This window comes from Elephas maximus, chromosome 3 (assembly GCF_024166365.1).
Source record: "Elephas maximus indicus isolate mEleMax1 chromosome 3, mEleMax1 primary haplotype, whole genome shotgun sequence".
NCBI classification, from domain to species: domain Eukaryota; kingdom Metazoa; phylum Chordata; class Mammalia; order Proboscidea; family Elephantidae; genus Elephas; species Elephas maximus.
The window spans coordinates 134476481-134491697 of NC_064821.1; the positions used below are offsets into that span (position 1 = coordinate 134476481).

The 15217-nt window shown below is 38.9% G+C and overlaps 1 protein-coding gene across 4 annotated transcripts in view; it reads left to right on the forward strand.

Moving 5' to 3' along the window:
* The window catches only part of DNAI3 (dynein axonemal intermediate chain 3), a 100425-nt gene that overhangs the window by 22111 nt on the left and 63097 nt on the right, over positions 1-15217 (forward strand). For all 4 annotated transcript variants that reach the window (XM_049879652.1, XM_049879653.1, XM_049879654.1 and 1 more), the window contains exons 6-10: positions 586-735; positions 1338-1537; positions 3087-3203; positions 8258-8448; positions 10621-10745. In XM_049879652.1, the coding sequence (XP_049735609.1) occupies positions 586-735; positions 1338-1537; positions 3087-3203; positions 8258-8448; positions 10621-10745 (783 nt within the window). The remainder of the gene's footprint in view (positions 1-585; positions 736-1337; positions 1538-3086; positions 3204-8257; positions 8449-10620; positions 10746-15217) is intronic.

Genomic DNA, 15217 nt, shown 5'->3' on the forward strand with positions numbered 1-15217 from the left:
CAGTCCTTACTGTTAGGTATATATCATCCCAAGGTAGCAGATACTCTACTTATTTGCCTGTCACTGAGTCAGTAAGAGAGGAAATAGTGACTCTGCTCTCAGCCACTCCCTGCCCCATACTCCCAGTCCTCATCTTCCCATCTCTGTGGCTTTGAGTAAGTTGAAATCAACTCGACAGCACACAACAACAATGATCCTTTTGACAAAGGACATTATATTAAATCAGAGGAAGCAGTTTTATATTTAATCATGAAACTTTAGCATCCTACCCACATTAGTAAAGATAAGCAATTGTAGTAAATGCTTTTTTCTTATCATGTATCTTTTCCTTTTTTTCTTTTCCCATATTTTCCTCATTTCATCTCTCCATGTCCTTGATATATCCTCTTTTTTCTTTATTCTTCCTTTTTTTTCTTAGTTTTTTTTTTTTTTCTCATAAATCAAAAGCATGAGCCAACAAGGAAGACTAATAATACGGAAATAGTTAATGACTTTATATAAAAATAAAGTTTATTGCAAAATGTATGATTTAGCTATAACTTAAATTTGGCCATATATTTTTTAGTGCTGTTAATTTGACCCTAGGCCCCAGAAGCACCAGAAGAACTTGAAGAACATAAAGAGCATGTTATTGAAGACATGTATGTTTATAAACCACCTGTCTCTAAACCATGGGTTTCTTTGGGCAGTGAAAAAGAAATTGAGGAAGAATCAGTTAAAGAATCTACAAAACAGGTCAGCAGCTTAAATATGATCTCCAGTCATATACCTACCTACTTGTAGCTGAAAAACAGTTATTCTTGAGAGTTTCATGATAACCTTGAAATTGTATGTTTGCCATGGGGATATGATTCTTTCTGATAGAATGGCCATTGTCTTAGGTGAGGTTCCCAGAAACAGCCCCTGAGATAATTTATGTGCCCCATACAAGAACGGGAAAGGCAGCAGGACAGGGAAGTGGAGGAAGCCCTACAAGGGTAGAATTTCAGATGAAAATCCAGCAGAGGGAAGGCTTCTGCCTGAACCCGCAGGGGAACTCTGGTCTATAAATTACACCTCATAGTTATCCCAAAGCAAGCCAAGGGACCAGCTAGCTGGTCATTGGTCAAGAAATAAACTGCCAGTCACTTCCTACTCTTTGTACCTGCAGGCAAACTATTTTTCATAGACCTAGCACAGGCCTCCAAAGAGGAGAAGCTGTGCTGGCCATTGAAATCGAAAGTACGCGGAGCTGGAGGGATCTGAGAGGATCTGGGCTGAGCACCAACGTTGTCTACTATATATGATTTTTCTCCAGGAACTTGATTATGTTACCTTTCTGCTTATATGTATTTCAGATTACATATATGATATCTCGGAAACGAAGTGAATTTGGAGCACCAATTAAGTTCAGTGACCATAATGCTTCCAGTATAAAAGATGCCTATATTGAATGTACAGCCTACCCAGATAAAAACTTTACCGTGAAACAACTTGAGAAAGATGTCGGCGTGCAAGTCATCCCCAAAATCAATGACATAAGTACTCAGACAAAATGGTAACTGTGCAATGGGTTGATGTATTTCGAAAGCAAATTACAGTAAAATCTAGCCACTTCCACGAATATTTTGAAAGATCTTTAGAACAAACCAAAATGGATTGACAATGATGACATAAAACTCCACAGAGTTGTTCAATTCTCTCACTTGGAATATTATAATTACCTCCTAACTAGCTTTCCATTCCATCTTAGTATGTGCTCACTACTGCCACCTGAGTGATCATTCGTAAACATAACACTGGATTATGTTACTTCGTTGCCGAAATCTCTCCTTTGGTGCTCCATCACTTACAGAAACATGTCCATACCACTTAGGGTAACATACAAGGTCTTCCTTCCTCTGTGACCCAGCGTTGACTGCCTCTCCAGCCTCATCGCCCCCTATTCCCAGAAAAGTACTCAGTGTTCTGGCCCGATGAGCTGCTTCCAATTCCCAACAAACTGACTTTTCCACATCTTCCTGCCTTTGCCTATGCTGTTCCTTCTCATAAAATGCCCTTCACTGCCTTGTCTACCTGGGGTACCTCTTTTCATCCTTTAAGATCCAGTTCAGTGCTCTTTCCTCTGTGAATACTTCTTGGAGCCAACAAGTAGAACTGATCACTCCTTCCTCTAGGCCACCTCTAGATCTTAGAGGTATTTTTATCATAGCACTCATGACCCCTATTATACACCTGTGTTTATTTATCCATCTGCCCTAGACCCAAAGTACCTTGAGGGTACAAACCACACCATTTTCACACAGCAAGCTCTTAATTAAAATTTATCCAATGAATGAATTGCTGTGAAATGCATTGCTGAGGGAGTGTTTTGTGGACTTAAACTAGGCTTTGAATATTGGATAGATTTGAAGATGTATTAACTAACCATGCATCTTTTAAGGAATTTTTAAATTTTATTTTTAATTAATTTTAGATTTACAGAAGATAAGCCATGAATTTTCAATATGATATATAGACATAGAGAAAGGGAAAACAGCCCAGATGAAATACACACACACACACACACATATATATATATGTATATATATATATATATATATGACCTGAGCAATTCAAGGGGATGAGAGAGCAGTTTGTGCGGGACCACGAGGAGAGGGTAGAATGGAGGGAGTATTAGAAGGTAGACAGAGAAGTGGGTTCTCTGTGGCAGACGGTAAGGAAATTTGGCAGGGTTAGAAGCAAGAGAGAGGCAGGATGAAAGGCTTTTAAAATAAAATGAGCCAGGCAATGTTCATTGGAGAGCATAGAGAGCCTGGAGATGAGGAGAGGAGCTTGTTGTAATTAAACCAGGTAAAACATTTACTTTAATGTCTACAGTAAGGTGGTAGAAGTAAACAAATTATATTGGTGAGAAATACAAATAGACTGAATGGAAGTCAACATCAGTTGACTAGGGTAAAGAAAAATACTATAATACTCAATGAATAAAATATAAAATAATATCCTAGTATTATTGTCACTGAGCAAAACTTTGAACTGTGGTGACCTATATTTGCTTTTATTTGATCTAATTTTTGGTATGCAATCTTCTTTTAATATATTAGGACATATCCCAAAAATGCTAGTACACAGTATTATCCAAGAGAATTCTCAGAAGAGGAAAAAGAGGCGTTCGGACAATCAAAATCTTTGACTGATTTTCTTAACAACGTGTCTGTGAGGTAAAAATTGTATATTAAATTAAAAAAAAAGATGTGTATGTATCCTTGTACTAATAGGTCTTAATAAACAATTCCATATATGGTGTCTAGACAGAAGCTATAGAGGCAATTATCAGATAAATGGAAGCATATGACACACTCTACAGAGTCTCAGTCTTTCTTTCCTAAGCAACATCCTAGACCTCCCAATCTAGGGCCATACCAAATGCAGTGTAAGCCTGTAAGAGTGTATAAAGGCAAGTGTGGGAGGATGTTTTCCTAATTGCAAATTAACAATTATTTTGCATGTATTGTAAAAAAAAAAAAAAAAACTCATTGCCATTGAGTTGATTCTGACTCATAGCGACCCTATAGGACAGAGTAGAACTGCCCCATAGGGTTTCCAAGGAGCACCTGGTGGAGCATGTATCATGGTTTCTTTTATTTGAGTATTTTCGGCATTTCCCTTTTCAGCTTGGCTAACTTGTCATTGACTCTTTTTTTTAAAATAATTTTTATTGTGCTTTAAGTGAAAGTTTACAAATCAAGTCAGTCTGTCACATATAAGCTTATATGCACCTTACTACACACTCCCATTCACTCTCCCCCTAATGAGTCAGCCCGCTCCCTCCTTCCAGTCTCTCCTTTCGTGACAATTTTGCCAGTTTCTAACCCTCTCTACCCTCCCATCTCCCCTCCAGACAGGAGATGCCATCACAGTCTCAAGTGTCCACCTGATACAAGTAGCTCACTCTTTATCAGCATCTCTCTCCAACCCATTGTCCAGTCCCTTCCATGTCTGATGAGTTGTCTTCGGGAATGGTTCCTGTCCCGGGCCAACAGGTTTGGGGACCATGACCACCGGGATTCTTCTAGTCTCAGTCAGACCATCAATTCTGGTCTTTTTATGAGAATTTGGGTCATCATTGACTCTTACAGGCTAGCAGGGATGAGGATGTTGTGAATGTTGAGGATGACCATGATGATGATGATAAGAATTTGCAAAACAAAAAAAACTTTGTAAATGAGAACCTGACCTCAATTCAGCTGTACATTTGGAGATCTCACCCTTATCACTAATTCCTGTGTTGCCGTCACTCTTACTGGCTCTGAAAGACAGGTGTCAAGACTCCCCTACACTGGTACTAGAAGCCTGGACAGAGCCATGGGGCTTCTAAGCTAGATGAGAGTTTGACAAGGTCTTACAAAAAAAAAAAAAAAAAAGAGAGAAAAATTTTTTTTTTTTTTTTTATCAAGCTAATCTGAGAATTCAGTGAAGGGGAAACCAATGGTGTACTAGTCTGCCAATTATATTCAATAGTTGGTTTCCATTTTTTTCCAAAATTAAAAATTTAGTGGTCAAGGTCATATGCAGCCCAAATTAAGCTTTTTTTTTTTTTTTTAAAGAAAATATCATTAGTTCTTTCAGACTGGATTAAATGTCTGGAAAATTCCAGCACCTCTCAAAAGTTGTTCACGTTGTCTAGGGAGAATCTGGCTCAAAATTGTATTAAAAATTCAAAGAGAGTGCATTATTTGTCATTTACTCACAAGAAAGATACTGTGTTTTGTTTCTTTTTTTTTCTATGTGAGCAATGAGAGAGCAACAAAGAAACTTACGGTTTCTTTTTCCCCATATCAAAATAAAAAATAAAAATCAAACCCACTGCCGTGGAGTCAATTCTGACAAAATTAAGTAGTCATTAAATGTTTTCCTGATAAAAGCATTTACAATGAGAAGTCTGTTGATGGACGATGCATTTCAAGGGAAAACTAGACTTTGAGGAAACAAAAATGTTCAAAATAAATAGCTTCTAGTCAATTCTCAATTATCCACATTGTGTATTATCTTTAGACCTGAGGTTTTATTCTTCCCTTTCAATTACCATTCTTCTAAAGAAAGGAACAGGGGAACTGCTTTGTAATTCCCTCCTAAGATGTGCCAATTTTCCTTTCTATAAGAAAAAAGGAAAATTGGCACAGGAATTATAATACCTTTGGCCAAGATAAATAAGGAACTCACATTCATATTACTGCCATCTTTTGAACTTTAAAACTATTTAAGGTTTATTTAATTTTTAGAAATTAATATAAGCCTGGTTTTGTTCTGGAAGAGAGCCTTTTTAGAAATTAATTCTAAAGATCTTTCTCATTGTATTTTATCCAAAACGAACCTAAGGGAACCACTATTTGCAAAAGAAGGCAATGATTTGAAAGGAGAGAGAGAAACTTCAAGGGGATTTGCAAAGCAACTTGCAATTAGGGTCTGTGCCCTGGAGCAGTTGAGCCAATGAAACATACTCCAAGTCAGAAAGAGTGAGAAAGTTTATTAAGGAGAAGTATACATCATGGGGGACCCGGCAGCAACACAGGCTGTCTCTATGGAGTCCCAAAGAGCAGTTTTACATTAGAGTTTATATAGAATCTTACAAGGGTTACAAGTGTCTTTGTAGTTCCCTGCCAGACATTTCTTTATTAGGCTAAAGATATACATGTATATCTGATACCTGGGCTCCAACTTTCCTGTGGGGGTTGTATGCCACAGGTGGTCCGGACAAAACAAAAGGTTATTTGCATCAGTTTTAAAGCAAAGAACAAAGTCATTAACATTTGGTCAAAACAAAGCCATTAACAGAGGTATGTGAGGGAGGCAAGCAGAGGAAGAACAACTTATAGGTTTATCATGGCCTTAGTTATGTAAAAAAAAAAAAAAATTTTTTTTTTTTTTAGTTATGTTAAGCTCTCAGTTGTCCATTTTGAAAAAGGAGAAAACATGCTGGGGGGTATTGGGGTCACACAACTAAGAAATTTTCATTTTGGGGTTAAAAAGCATTGATATCATGGGCTTTACCTCAAACAACAGTTTCTCCAGCCTCCAATTCATCACTCTCAGGAACCACATGGCAGAGCCAGAGAAATCAAGGAACAGGAAACCTTCACTTCTCTTTTGTGAATTACTTCCCATTTCTGGCTGAGAGGGAAGAATCTGGAGAGACTAAAGTTCCTGTCTTTAACTTCTCTCTTGAGAATTCCTTTCTTATTCAGGCTGAAGCATAAAGAAATAAGATTTTGGAAACACTAACGTTTAACTGCATTTAAACCTTGAAGCTCCTTTTTGAACAGGGCTTTTAAATTTTAATGTACATATGAACCACCTGGGGATCTTGTTAAAATGCAGGTTTAACTCAGTAGGTCTGGGGCCCAGCCTGTGACTCTGCGTTTCTAACAAACTTCCGTCATGCTAATACTGCTGGTCCATGGACCACACTTTAAGGAGCCAGGTCCTAGAAAATGCTTCCATTTTCTATTTTTAAAGATAGAATACAAGAAGAATTGAACCAAAACAGTATTCGATTAAGCAGTAAATGGTGGTCATTAGTATTTAATGGCATCAAATGGTACCTTTGTTTAATTAATTTTTTAGGAGTATTTTTTTTTTAATGTTTATATTTAACCGTCCAAATAAAGTTCTTCTTCTTATTTTAAGATGTTCATAATTGAGAACCCCTCATTCAGCTTGGGAAACCCTGGTAGTGTAGTGGTTAAGTGCTACGGCTGCTAACCAAAGGGTTGGCAGTTCGAATCCGCCAGGCACTCCTTGGAAACTCTATGGGGCAGTTCTACTCTGTCCTATACGACCGCTATGAGTTGGAATCGACTCGATGGCACTGGGTTTTTTTTCATTCAGCTTGCCACATCTATTTAAAAAAAAGTGTATTTGGATCATTAGGGTAAAACCTTAGGTGGCATTTTAATTGTGAGAGATCTCTTAAATCTTGGGAATGAGCTGAGCCTTCAAATTCAAGCATGTAAAGAGACAATAAACCTTACAATAACTATCTTAAGACAGGAGCCTATCGAAGCAGGATCCCTATACTATTAAAAGATGAGGCTAGAGCTTAGATAATTTCTTAAAGGAGCAATATTAGCATTTTTAGCAGGATAATTCTTCATTTTAGAGACAGTCCCATACGTTGCAGAATTAGACACAGTAGCACCTCCAAGGCATTGTGACAACCAGCCCCTTCTCCCTCCCCTCCCCCACATTTCTAAACGCCAACTATCCCCTGGTTGGGAACCCCTTATCTGTTGTTTTGACTTCTATGTATTATATGTGTGTGTGTATATTTGTATATATATATGCATATATGTGTGTGTGTATCTACATAAGGTCACTGGGTGGTGCAAATTGTTTAAAAACCGAAACCAAACCCAGTGCCGTCTACTCGACTACTAACCTAAAGGTTGTTGGTCAAACCTAACCAGTAATACCATGGAAGAAAGGCCTGGAAATCTGCTTCCATGAAGATTACAGCCAAGAAAATCCTATGGAGCTCAGTTCTATGCTGTAACACATGGGGTTGCCATGAGGTGATGGCAACAGGTTTGTCTGTGTGTGCATATACACACACACACACACATATATATATACATATGGAATGTATATACATATTTTTTGAGCTACCCTCATTTAGTATAAGTAATCATTTAGTGCCAAATACACGTAAGAAAATTGCCTTTTGTGTCAGTTTGGGTTTTCTAGGAAGCAAATGCAGAAATAGAGTTAGAAGTATTGGTTTACTGAGGGTTACACCATGAAAATAAAGGGGGAGGAAGCATGGTTATTCAGGTAGATCTTCAGGGAAAGTCTCAGCCAGCCCAAAGGGACTCCAGAGCAAGATGGCCTGTTGAGAAGTCCTACAGAAGGCAGCGTAGGCCAACTCTGGCATTTCCCCGCCTCCTCTCCCCCCAACCCCACATGCTCAGACACTGTTCTGGGAAGAGCATGGCCTCAGTCTGGGAACAGAGGCAGATGGTGAAGGTGCTGGAGACTGTCAGCTAAGCACTCCTTGCAGCTAAACAAGTTTTTTCTTAAAACAAGTTCTGAGTAGCATACCACCATGAATTTTTTTTCCTCTTTAAGTCATTTATTTGAAATGAGGTTAATGATTAGTTACTAAATGTAATTGAGAGCAATCTCTTTTGATATCAATGAAGTAGGAGGAGCTTCTGAAATAGTCATAATATCATTGACTGCTAAAACCCAACATCTTGTTTTTCTTTTACAAAAACAGTGTTGAAATAGCCCTGCAACAAAATGAAATCATGAACACATTTATTGATGACTGGAAATGCCTGGCAGAAGAAGAAGGCACCTTTGGGGATAAGACTGATACCCACCTGAAAGAGTACCAGTCCTTTACCGACCTTCATAATCTAACAGAAAAAACTATCACCTGCGTGTCGTGGCATCCAACTATCTATGGTGAGACTGAAATGACTGGAATTCCCTTTCCAGATGGCATTGAAATTGTCTATTGTTTTTATATGTAAAATTGTAAAGTAGCTCAATTTCAATAAAATAACTTTCATTTGCTGAGCGTCAGGCACCTAGCAATCACTCTCCGTACCTTCTCTCAGCCATGTGTTCTCCCAGCAATCCTGTGGGACACACATTATTATCCCATTTTGCCAGGAGAGGACTGAAGCTCCACTCGGAGGCATTGTATGGACATACGCTTTCATATCTCTTGGGTAAATACCTAGGAGTGGAATGGCTGGGTCATATGGTAGGTATCCTGGTTTGCCTGGGACTGGGAGAGTACCCAAGACTGAGGGCATTTCTGGGGCTCAGAAATTTCCATTTTAAAATTAGGAAAGTCCTGGGAAAACTGAGAAGAAATGGTTACCTAGGTATATGTTTAACCATTTAAAAAACTACTAAAGTTTTCCAAAAAGGTTGTATCATTTTACATTCCCATGAGCAATAAATGAGAGTTTCAATTGCTTCACATCCTCCCCAACACTTGGTGTGGCTAGTCTCTTTAATTTTAACCATTCTAACAGGTATATAGAAGTATCTCACTGTGGCCCTGGTGGCACAGTGTTTAAATACATGGCTGCTAATAGAAAGGTCAGCAGTTGGAACCCACCAGCCACTCCATGGGAGAAGGATGTGGCGGTCAGCTTCCGTAAAGATTACAGCCTTGGGAACCCTATAAGGCAGTTCTACTCTGTCCTGTAGGGTCACTGTAAGTAGGAATCAACTTGAAGGCAATGAGTATTCAGTAATGGAATCAACTCCATGGTAACTGGTTTGGTTACTTTTGGAAGGACTGATGAGTTCTGCTTTTGACTGATGAGCCAGCTTACAGTAAGCGTAGCAAATCATGTATACTGATCTCAAAAACAGCTACTCCTTTCCCTAAGCCCTTAGATGCAGAAGGAAAGACTTGCTCCTAATGGTAGAGCTATGCAACATTAATAAAGGAAACAACTCTTCCTCTAGAACTACATGACATTAGTTACAGAACTATGGACCATTAAGAACAGCTTTATTTAATTTAAACAATACAGTTCTGGAAGAATGGATAAATGAGGGAAAGTAGGTGTTTGATAAGTGCTTGTTGAACTCGTATACTCAGGGGTCTCTCGCAAAAATGACACACAATTGATGCTTTCTCCTATTGATACTTAATGCACCTGCCTTAGGGAAAAACATACGTCACCCTAAAGGGTTTGCATACTGGGGTTTGCCCATTATCAGCTGAACATGGAGACAGTAATAAGGCTATTGCAAAGATGAAATATGATAATGATTATAAAGTGCTTAACATAGTGCCTGGCACGTAGTCAGTACTCAGTCAGTATGAGATTGTCATTATTGTTGTTGCTGCTGCTGTTAGTATTCAGGTGAATCAGGACAACTGCCTTTTTTGCCCACAAAACACTGTGGCTTGTGTTATAAAAACTGCTTACCAGACAACATATCAAACCAAAAACCAAACCCAGTGCTGTCGAGTCGATTCCGACTTATAGCGACCCTATAGGACAGAGTAGAACTGCCCTGTAGTTTCCAAGGAGAACCTGGCGGATTCGAACTGCCAATCCTTTGGTTAGCAGCCGTAGCACTTAACCACTACGCCACCAGGGTTTCATCTGTTTTCTAATTGAGTAAGCAAAGTGACTTCTTACACATCCAGCCATATTTCTGTTGAATTTGTCTAAGTCAGCACTGCGTAAAACAAGTATGAGTCGCATATGTATTTCTTAATTCTAGTAGCCACAGTAAAACGTAAAAAGAAACTGGTAGAATTAATTTTAATGATATATATATCAAAAACCATTTAACATGTACTCAATATAAAAAAATAATAATATGCCGATTTACTTTTTTTTTTATTAGATCTTTGAAATCCACTATTTATTTTACACTTACAGCCCATCTCAATTCAAACCAGTCACATTTCAGGTGCTCAATAGCCACACATGGGGCTATTGCTACCGCTAGTGTAGCACTCTTGGTCTCCAGTGCAGTATTTTTACTCCAATTCCATCAAAATGGAACTGAATAGTGACTATGTAGAAGAGCAAAAACTAAAAACACTTCTCCATTACAGTTATTGCACATTTTAATTTCTAATTGTTTTTCAATCAGGGCTAATAGCCGTGTCAGTGGCCGTGCGGCTCACCTTTGAAGACAGAGTTCAGTATTCTGGCAAATTGTTGTTGCAACCATCGCTGATTCTTTTCTGGAGTTTCTCTGATCCCATACATCCTCAGGTATTTAAGGAGAGTCATCCATGTAGTCTAAAAATTTCAAATACTACTTTCATATATGTCTTTAGGAGTTTTAATTACAAAATTCAATCATTTAATGTCATAAACCCTCATTAATTTCGACGTTCTTCAATTCAGATTGGTCATCATTCAGTTTGAGCAAAACTGAAGTTTACACTTTGTTTACCGAAAAGTCTAACAAATCAAAATGTTATTTTAAGTAAAGATTGTAAAAGGAAGGTTTAACTTATTTTTAAAAGCAAACTCTTTTATGGCCTTTATTTAAATACTAATTATTCAAGTTTCATTTTACACGAATTTCCTAAATTCCAAGAATCTGTAAGGATCATCAAGTAGGCAATGACAATGAGTGAAGGTGATTGTGTGTGAGGCAATGAGGGGTCGTGGGGACTGTGGCCAAATGGAGACTGCACAGTTCATCTGTGGGGAAAGGCACTTTTCAGCTCTCTTGCTGCCAGATGACCCCACTTGTCAAGAGAATTCAGAAACCTGGAATTTTGGATAAAATCGCCCTATTTTTAAATAACTAAAATCAAACTAACACACACACATGCGCAAAACTCCACTCAAACCGAAACAAACTATGTATCAATCCAAATAAAATAAGGCTGAAGTCTGACTTCCTCCACAGGGTTCCAGTTTCCAGCATTCTTCCTGGGGTAGGAGGGTGCTTTATAGTGTAAGATTAAGTTATTCAATGTACTGAAATATAATACTATTTTGTTTCTATAAAACAAACAAAAAAACCAAATGCACTGCTGTTGAGTCAATTCCAAATCATAGCCACCCTACAAGACATAGTAGAACTGCCTGTTTTAGGCTGGGTTCTCTAGAGTAGCAAAACCAGTAAAGTGTATAAGAGAGATTTATATCAGGAAAACAGCTCATGTAATTGTAGAGGCTGGAGCATCCCAAGTTGGTGGATCAGGATAGAGGCTTCTCCTGATTCACATAGCTGCAGTGGCTGGCAAACCCAAGATTGGCAGGTCAGAGAGCAGGACTCTTATTACAGGCTGTGAGTTGATGAATCCCAAGATGGGCAGACAAGACCACAAGGCCTCTCCTGATTCACGTAGCTGCAAGGGCTGATGAGCCCAAGATCAGCAGATCAGAGAGCAAGACTTGCGCTCATGGACTGTGAAGATCTATGAATCCCAAAATCAACAGGTAAGTCCCAAGTCCCAAGAACCAGAGGTCAGATGAATAAGAGAAAGCTGCAGGATCCAGAACCAGCCAAAAACCTTGGCAAGGTGAGCAGGAAGGAAGTAGGTGGCAGAGGGTGGAGAGATGTAGGTGGCAGAGGGTGGAGAGATGAAGGCTGAAGGGACAGTGAGCCTCCACAGGCCCCACCCCTGTCAGTACCACTCAGCAGATTCTATCTTGGGCGTGATCACATATGAAATTTCAACAGGGAAGTGATCACAACATTATACAACTACCAAAACACTGAGAGTCATGGCCCAGCCAAGCTGACACAAAACCTTAACCATCACACTGCCCCATAGGGCTTGCAGGGCTGTAAATCTTTATGGAAGCAAACTGCCACATCTTTCTCCCCTGGAGTGGCTGGTGGGTTCAAACTGCTGACCTTTTGATTAGCAACAGAACAATTTCACTACTGCTTCACCAGGGCTTCTTGTTTCTATAAAGCATTCCCTAAGTATTCCATAGTTAAGACTTTTCCCTAATGAACCCTAGCTCCCTTTCTGCCTTCCCTTATTGTCATTGTTAGTTTCCTTGAGTTGATTTTGACTCATAGTGACCCCAATTCTTTCCTATTTAGTCTGAATTAAGGCAGTTTTCCCCCATGCATTTGTCAGTTTGTTGCACTGTGGGGGCTTGTGTGTTGCTGTGATGCTGGAAGCTATGCCACTGGTATTCAGATACCAACAAGGTCACCCATGGTGGACAGATTTCAGCTAAGTTTCCAGACTAAGACAACTAGGAAGAAGGACTCAGTGGTCTACTTTTGAAAAGAATTAGCCAGTGAAAACCTTATGAATAGCACCAGAACATTGTCTGATATAGTGCAGGAAGGTGAGCCCCCTCAGGTTGGAAGGCACTCAAAATACAACTGGGGAAGAGCTGCCTCCTCGAGTAGAGTCAACCTTAATGACATAGAAGGAGTCAAGCTTTCAGGACCTTCATTTCCTGCTGTGGCAAAAATGAGAAGAAACAGCTTCAAACATCTGTTAATAATCAGAACGTGGAATGTATGAAGTGTAAATCTAGAAAAATTGGAAATCATCAAAAATGAAATGAAACCCATAAACAGCCTAGGCGTTAGTGAGCTGAAGTGGACTGGTATTGGCCATTTTAAATTAGGCAATCATACATTCTCTTATGCCAGGAGTGACAAATTGAAGAAGAATGGCGTTGCATTCATCATCAAAAAGAACATTCAAAACCTATCCTGAAATACAGTGCTGTCAGTGATAGGATAATATCCATATGCCTACAAGGAAGAACAGTTAATACGACTATTATTAAATTTATACACCAACCACAAGGCCAAAGATGAAGAAATGGAAGATTTTTTACCAACTTCTGTGGTCTGAAATTGATTGAACATGCAATCAGGATACATTGATAATTACTGGTGATTGGAATTCAAAAGTTGGAAACAAAGAAGAAGGATTGGTAGTTGGAAAATATGGTCTTGGTGATAGAAACAACGCCAGAGATTGCATGATAGAATTTTGCAAGACCAATGACTTCTTCATTGCAAATACCTTTTTTCACCAACATAAACGGTGACTATACGTGTGGACCTTGCCAGATGGAATACAGTAATCAAATCGACTACATCCGTGGGAAGAGATTATGGAAAAGGTCAATATCATCAGTCAGAACAAGGCCAGGGACCAACCGTGAACAGAACATCAATTGCTCATACGCAATTTCGAGTTGAAACTGAAGAAAATAAGAACAAGTCCATGAAAGTCAAAGTACAACCTTGAGTATATTCCAGCTGAATTTAGAGGAAATCTAAAGAACAGATTTGATGTGTTAAACACTAATGACCGAAGACCAGATGAATTGTGGAATGACATCATATATGAGAAAAACAAAAAGTCATTAAAAAGACAGGAAAGAAAGAAAAGACCAAAGTGGATGTCAGAAGAGACTCTGAAACTTGCTCCTGAATGTTGAGTAGCTAAAGCAAACAGAAGAAATGATGAAGTAAAAGAGCTGAACAGAAAATTTCAAAGGGCGACTCGAGAAGACAAAGTAAAGTATTATAATGACATGTGCAAAGACCTGGAGATAGAAAACCAAATGGGAAGAACACGCTGAGCATTTCTCAAGCTGAAAGAATTGAAGAAAAAATTCAGGCCCTTGAGTTGCAGTATTGAAGGATTCTACGGGAAAAATGTTAAACGACGCAGGAAACATCAAAAGAAGATGGAAGGAATACACAGGGTCACTATACCAAAAGGAATTGGTTGACATTCACCCATTTCAGGAGGTAGCATATGATCAGGAACCAATGATACCGAAGGAAGAAGTCAAAGTTTCACTGAAGGCATTGGCAAAAAACTAGGCTCCAGGAATTGACCGAATACCAACTGAGATGTTTCAGCAAACAGATGCAGTGGTGGAAGTGCTCACCCATCTATGCCATGAAATTTGGAAGGCAGCTACCTGGCCAACCAACTGGAAGAGATCCATATTTGTGTGTATTCCCAAGAAAGGTGATTCAACCGAATGTGGGAATTATGGAATAATAGCATTAATATTACACACAAGTAAAGTTTTTCTGAAGATGATTCAAAAGCGGCTGCAGCAATATATAAACAGGGAACTGCCGTAAATTCAAGCTGGATTCAGAAGAGGACGTGGAACCAGAGACATCATTGCTGATTTCAGATGGATCCTGACCAAAAGCAGAGAATACCAGAAAGATATTTACTTGTCTTTTATTGAGTTTGCAAAGGCATTTGACTGTTGGATCATAACAAATTATGGATAACATTGCAAAGAATGGGAATTCCAGAACACTTAATAGTGCTCATGAGGAACCTGTCTAATAGACCAAGAGGCAGACGTTTGAACAAAACAAGGTGATACTGAGTGGTTTAAAGTCAGGAAAGGTGTGTGTCAGGGTTGTATCCTTTCACCATACCTATTCAATCTGTATGCTTAGCAAATAACCCAAGAAGCTGGACTATATGAAGAACGGAGCATCAGGATTGGAGGAAACTCATTAACAACCTGTGTTATGCAGATGACACAAGCTTCCTGGCTGAAAGTGAAGACAAGTTGAAGCATTTACTGATGAAGATCAAAGACCATAGCCTTCAGTATGGATTACACCTCAACATAAAATCAAAATCCTCACAACTAGACCAATAAGCTACATCATGATAAACGGAGAAAAGATTAAAGTTGTTGAGGATTTCATTTTACTTGTATCCACAGTCAACACCCATGGAAGCAGCAATCAAGAAATC